The 6,843-nt window shown below is 46.9% G+C and overlaps 1 protein-coding gene across 1 annotated transcript in view; it reads right to left on the bottom strand.

Annotated features, from left to right (window-relative positions):
- Positions 1 to 864: 864 nt before the first annotated feature.
- The window catches only part of fgfr4 (fibroblast growth factor receptor 4), a 16,369-nt gene continuing 10,390 nt past the window's right edge, over positions 865 to 6,843 (bottom strand). The window contains 12 exon segments of the mRNA XM_012820187.3: positions 865 to 1,943; positions 1,946 to 2,009; positions 2,180 to 2,285; positions 2,685 to 2,822; positions 3,303 to 3,373; positions 3,970 to 4,092; positions 5,395 to 5,585; positions 5,753 to 5,863; positions 5,975 to 6,096; positions 6,227 to 6,372; positions 6,610 to 6,735; positions 6,737 to 6,804. Of these exon segments, the coding sequence (XP_012675641.2) occupies positions 1,849 to 1,943; positions 1,946 to 2,009; positions 2,180 to 2,285; positions 2,685 to 2,822; positions 3,303 to 3,373; positions 3,970 to 4,092; positions 5,395 to 5,585; positions 5,753 to 5,863; positions 5,975 to 6,096; positions 6,227 to 6,372; positions 6,610 to 6,735; positions 6,737 to 6,804 (1,361 nt within the window). The 3' untranslated portion in view covers positions 865 to 1,848.

Consider the following 6,843-nt stretch of genomic DNA (forward strand, 5'->3'; position numbering starts at 1 on the left):
TGCAAAAAAAAAGAAAAAAAAAAAGAAAAGGGAAATCACAGAATTTGAATTCGGTTGTTAATTGTAGTCACTCGTTCTTGTGTGCACAAAGGAGTGAGCCCCGCCTGCCTAAATTGCCTGCATGCGAACATGTTTACACCAAAAAACACACCTTGGGGGCTGAGAGACTGCTTGGAATTTGGTTCAATTAACTTGAGAAAGAGAAAAACAAAAAAAACCAAAAAACAAAACAAAAATGCAAACCCCTGGATTCTTATCAGTGTGTCCATGCACCCCCTTAAGGACACTGCCAGGGGTTCACTTGACCACCCCCCTGGCACATTAGCATTGTATTATTAAAAAGATGGTGCAGGGATAAAGATGGGGCAGCTGGATGCATTTACATAATAAGGGCGCCTCATTTGCACACAAGCTGAAGGAGCGGCTGTCCTCCAAACCCTTGGCTCTCTCTCTCTCTCTCTCTCTCTCTCTCTCCCCTCTCTCTCTCTCTCTCTCTCTCTCCCCCTCTCTCTCTCTCTCCTCTCCTCTCTCTCTCCTCTCTCTCTCTCTCTCCCTCTCTCTCTCTCTCTCTCCCCCTCTCTCTCTCTCTCTCTCTCTCTCTCTCTCTCTCTCTCTCTCTCTCCTGTGGGCCTCCACCCCTCCCCCCCCCGCTCTCTTGACGGTGGACTCAGCCACAATAGAGAGGCCTGCTGCCCATTGGGCCTGGACATGGAGGCCACAAACAAACTGCAGCGGGGTTTTACAAAAAAAAAAGAGGAGAGAAAGGTCTGAGGAGACAATGGACAACTGCCCCAACCCCTCAACACTCCAACCCCTCCACCTCTCAGTGTTTGAACCAGCCACCAAGCTGCCCCACAACCCCCCCCCCCCCCCACCCCACCCCTTCTAATGGTTTCCACCACATTCACTCTGAGTCCCTTTTCTTTCTTTTTTTGACAGTGCTGACAGTAGAAGCTTTGCTTGTCTCCCGAGATATGTCCAATGTGCTGAACTGTGTTACACTCCGCGAGGCCAGTCTATTGTTTTGCATTTGGCAGCCACTTGTCCACTCCTGGAGATGGACTGGCATGAGAGACCATCAAGACAGATATGGTCCGGGCGGGTTTGGCTCAGGCGATGCGTACAATGGTGTGAGTGGCATACAACAGTGAATCTTTAAAAAAATAAATTGTGTTTCATGGACTTCTTTTGTCACCTCAAAGCAGAATGACCTCTTTTGTCTTCACCAGCGCAAGACCTTCACTTCATATCATTTAGAATAAGTTATAAAAGTAATTGTCTTTTTTTTGTGAGATATGTACATATAATATTTTAATATATTTACAGGAAATCTAAAAAATCAGGCACTGTATTGCTGTCACCACAGCAAATTAACACATGATTTCCTGAGATTTAAGACAGCTGTTTTTTTCTTTAAATAGCAAAAAATGTAAAATAATTTTATATAGAGAGAGATTTATATTTAACAATGCTATCATTTTCTCTTTAATATCAAAATAAATGTTCTTTTCTTAATTTGTAAAACACTCCAGTTTTCAATACTGTTCAGATACTTCAGGGGAGTTCTTACACGCTGATCTCCGATCAGCATCTCCATGGAGGCTCCTGGGCTGAAAAGAAATTAAAACCTGTTTGTTTGAAGCAGCCATTTTCATTTGATTGTTGTTTTTTTTTTTCCTGCAGTGCCAAGCATCGCAATAATGTTCTTGGGCTGTGAGCGAGGGGTCTCAACCTGTGAGTACTGCTTCTTCTCCTGCAAACGCGTGTTCAAGGCAACATCGTGTCCCGTCCGAGCGGCTAGTGCCAACGAAAGTCCAACGCCGAGGTCAAGCTGTGCCGTGCCGCTGCCTATAAGTCTCTCCGAGATCGAACGATGGGATAACCCAAGAGGCAGGGGTCGGTGGAAATGGCATCATGGGTAAAAACCGAATCATTGTCCGAGAACAAGAGCTGGAGGTGTCCTCACACGATGGGGAGTACTGCTCGAATGGGGTGGACAAGTCCAAGTACTGAAGGGGAGAAGGGCATAAATATGAATTCGTTATTATAATTAGTTTATCTTTTACTTTGCCTATTAATTAGTCTACTCGCAAATCAATCTTAGCAGGTCATTTTTCTGTAAAGGTTTTTTTACAAAATGTTGCCCCCTATGTGTAAGTAGAGAGCAAGGACCACTCACCTCATCTGAAATGGAGAGTAGAAGTCGATCCAGCTCCTCTACCAGCTGTTTGAAGGTGGGTCTCTGTGTGGGTACGGCATGCCAGCACTCTCTCATCTTCATGTACCTGGAAGGACAAAGATCCAAACATATAGTCAATCAGCAGTCATCATCAACAGGGAAGCAATCATCTGATGGGTTTTTAGAGCAGCACTAGAGATCTGAAAAAGTGAGATGGCAACGCTATGGAAAGGCACAAGGCAACAATTCATCACAGGACAAAGTGAAGTAGACCAAGTGAATTGTAAGACCTCTGAGCGTGGGAGATTTGGAGATTAAACTTAAACCTGTTCCTGTGTCTGAACTGGTGGAGCAGGGTGCTGACAGCACCAGGGTCATGGGTTTGATACCCCAGGGAGCACACAGACGACTGATCCAAATGTATAATCTGTACAATACTATACGTTGCTTTCCATAAAGGTGTTAAAGCTAAATGTAAATGTAAAGAACAGGTTTTGCTACTTACAGCTCATGCGTGCAGTTGGAGGGCTTGTCCATGCGATGGCCTTCCTTCAAAAGTTTGAAGAGTTCCTCCACGGGAATCCCGGGATACGGCGAGCCACCCAGAGTGAAGATCTCCCACATCAAGACTCCAAAAGACCAGCTGAAGAGTGGAGGGAAGAAAAACACCACATGAGTCTAAAGGTTAACACACAAATCACACACACACACTAGGATTTCGGCCTAGACACACACACACACACACACACACACACACACACACACACACACACACACACACACAGAAACACACACACACACACACACACACACACACAGAACACACACACACACACACACACACACACACCATGCCGAAGCAGAGGGCCAGACACGAGCTTGCACCCCTCGAACAAAAACCTCACAAAACACCAATTCATTCATTAAAAGGCTTATTTTCGCTCGTTAAAAATGTACAAGGGGCAAATCGGGTTAATCTATGCCAGGGTGCTTTCCTCTCAGTCCAAATAGCATTATGATTATCAGAACAGGCCCTAGCATTCCATCTCTTTGGGGATTCCAGAGTTCCTTCCTGGTCAGCTGATGGTCTGGCAGGATTGTGGAGATTAGTGATTAGACTTACACATCACTCTGGTGTGTGTAGACTCTGTCAAACAAGGCCTCTGGCGCCATCCACTTCACTGGCAGTCGTCCCTGCAATTAGAAGAAGTACACATGAGCGTGTTGCATTGAACAGTCATTCTGTTGAGTTGATGGTAACTTGTATGTCCTCTGTGCGTGCGCGCTGTGTCTGTGTGTGTGTTTGTGTGTTGTGTGTTCTCTCTGACAGACAAACACACAAAAGGACACGTTTGTCCACACACATACACCAGAATACATGTGTGTGCACACACAAAACAAAACACACACACACACACACACACACACACACACATGCCCCACACATCCATCTCCACTCTCTCACTTGCCGCCTCTCTAATCGAGACCCCTTCACCCAATTATCCCCCATTAAGTAGTCTGTCACTCAGAGGGGACACATCAAACATCTGTCTTTAAAATAATTAAAGCTGCAAACACACCCCAGGAATGAAGGAAGGGGGGAGTGGATGAGTGTGAGGGCCTTGGGGGGGGAGGGGGGCCTGAGACAGGGGCCCCAACAGACCCCAATGTTTACAAGAAAAGCGAGACGCGAGAGGGTGGCTCTGGGAAGGGGGATGAGCCGGCAAAAGTGGGTTCTCCAGAACACACGACCGCTAAAAAAAAAAAATATTTCTCAAGAGTTCACTCACGTTGGTTGTTTTCTTGTAGTAGTCGATCTGGTGGACTCCGCGAGCCAGGCCGAAGTCAGCAATTTTCATGACATTGTCTTCGGTCACCAAGACGTTCCTTGCGGCCAAGTCCCTGTGGATGCACTGTTGGGTTTCAGAGAAAGAGGGAGAGAGAGAGAAAAATACTTAGAGAGGTCATATAATTACAAACACTATGGTTCTGACAATGATGCAGAGGCCTGCGCAGGCATTCATTCCATGGGTTTTTGTGGTGGTGGTGGCATTCCAGAATAACACTGGGGGTTTGCTATTCTCTCCAAAAAAATAGAAAATAAAAAATAATAAAAAAACACCCCTCCCACACACACCAAAACAGGACAGATACGAATGACTGTTTGTATGTTTCTGTATGATCCATAAATCTCAAGACTGCGGCGCGTGTCTGTAAATAAACTCTGAGGTGTTTTGCAGAGAAATAGGAGCAGCCACCCACCACCCTTACCATCCTCAGCGGGTTGGACTGCATGGATGTCATTAAGTTTGCTTTGGTTTTGGCGTTTTAAAATAGACGCTGTATTTGGGGATTGGGGAGGTGGAAAGGAGAAGAGGAAGAGAGAGAGAGAGAGAGAGAGAGAGAGCAAGAGAAAGGACAAGAAAGTGGGTGAGAGAGAGATAGAGTAGGAGAGGAGAGAGAGAGAGAGAGAGAGAGAGAGATAGAGTAGGAGAGGGAGAGAGAGAGAGAGAGAGAGCAAGAGAAAGGACAAGAAAGTGGGTGAGAGAGAGATAGAGTAGGAGAGGGAGAGAGAGAGAGAGAGAGAGAGAGAGAGAGAGAGAGAGAGAGATGGAGTAGGAGAGGGAGAGAGAGAGAGAGAGAGGGAGAGAGAGAGAGAGAGAGAGAGATAGAGTAGGAGAGGTAGCAGAAAAAACAGTCCAAGCCCCATTTTTTTTTGCGGGCCGGGTAATGGAGGAGGGTTTTTCAGACGCTGGCATTCTTAGCAGGCCACAAGAAGCTGGTAACACGATCCTGAGCCCAGGCGGGTCTCTGCAGTCTGTTTGCTAACAGATTTATGGTGCTGCTAAAAGGGCCAAAAGCCCACGGAGGAGGCCGAGATGGGTCAGACAAGCGCCTAAACACGGCCACCGCGCTCACACTCAGGGCTGCTTGAGGAATGCCGGTGGAGGATAGTGTGTCAACGCCCCCGTCACTAACACACACACACACACACACACACACACACACACACACACACACACACACACACACACACACACACACACACACACAAACTATTGAAAGAAATAGGGGTGGCAGTTGCAAAGGGTGCAAAAGCCGTAAAAGACTGACGAAAGGAAAGACACGTAGGAGTTTGAAAGCACTACTTTCAACTTTTTTGGGGGGGGGGGGGGGGGGGGGGGGGTGTTTTTGGTAGCATATGACTCACTCACCCTGTTGGAGGCCAGATACTCCATGCCACGAGCCACCTGGTAGGCACAAGAGAGCAGGTCCTTGAACGTGAGCTGCTCCTCGGGGACTTTAGTCACGTCGAAGGTGTAGTCCATCCCAGGCGGGCGCCGAGCCCGCAGGTATTCCCTGAGACTCCCCTTTGAAGCATACTCCACCAGGACGTACAGTGGGCCTGAGAGAGATAGAGAGAGAAGAGAGTGAAAGAAAGAAAAAGAGACAGAGAGAGAGAGGGGGTTTGTTACATCTGTCTGTGAATTTGAGGAAGGGGCTGCTGTGTACATTTGAGTTGCTGGCGAGACAAAGCCACATTGGCGGTTTGGGGAGAGCAAACAAACTCACCATCTTGTGTGCAGACTCCTAGAAGGTTGATGATGTTCTTGTGTTTGCCCATCCCCTTCATCAGCTCCATCTCTGAGATCAGGTCTGCCAGGTCTTTATCAGTGGCATCATCTGCATGAAGAAGAGGATGGTTAAAAACTCAAGAGTGCACTGGCTCATTGGAAAGGATTTCTCCTAAGCACTCCCACTTTGGATTGCTGATGATGAGAAAACTCCTGGTACCTTTCAGCATCTTGACCGCCACTGTGGACACTTGCTCTGTGTGGTCTTTATTGATGCCGAACGCGTCTGCCCTCACCACCTGACCAAAGCAACCTTCGCCCAGTGGTTTTCCCAAGGTCAAGCTGTAAACAGTGGCAAGAAAGACAATCAAAATCAGTTAATGAATAACTTCATAAGCTGTAAAAAAAAAAGTTGTAAACAATTTTATAAGTCAATCACAAAAAGATTATGGGCTGTTAGTGAATGACTTACTTCTCTCTGAGGAACTCCCAGTCAGGGTCATAGGGAAGCTCAAACTCCATCACTCCAGCCAGCATCGGGGAACAACTGGAGGACAGTCTGGCCACTCTCATCAGAGACGCACTGGACTTGCCCGATGAGTTGGACTCCACAGAGTACTGGAGACAATTAAGAACACCAAAGTTTAGATTGATGACATTCGACCATCTGTCAATATAGCCAATATATGTCAGTAGTAGTGAGACCCTTCAGTGGACATAACAAGAACAACATGCACTGTGCAATCACTATGTACAGAACGTTCCAGAACCATATAGAGGTTAAGGAAAATGATATGACACGTTTGCCCCCTAATGTTGAGTCCCAGACGTGGGCAGAATCATACACGGTCTTACCTGTCTACGCAGAGGGAACTTAGAGAGCTTCTGAACAGGTAGAACATCGAACGGTTCTCTGCTAGGATGGACCTGCATACGGCAGAGAATGACAATAATGATGGCCATGACCAGGGCCATGACGCCCGGACGCGTAGATGATGATGTCCGTGTACTTGGTCTCCATTTTCTCCACTTCATCGGCCCCCTCCTCCTCTGCAAAAACACAACAACAACAACAACAAGAAAACACAT

The sequence above is a fragment of the Clupea harengus genome, chromosome 8 (assembly GCF_900700415.2).
Source record: "Clupea harengus chromosome 8, Ch_v2.0.2, whole genome shotgun sequence".
NCBI lineage: Eukaryota > Metazoa > Chordata > Actinopteri > Clupeiformes > Clupeidae > Clupea > Clupea harengus.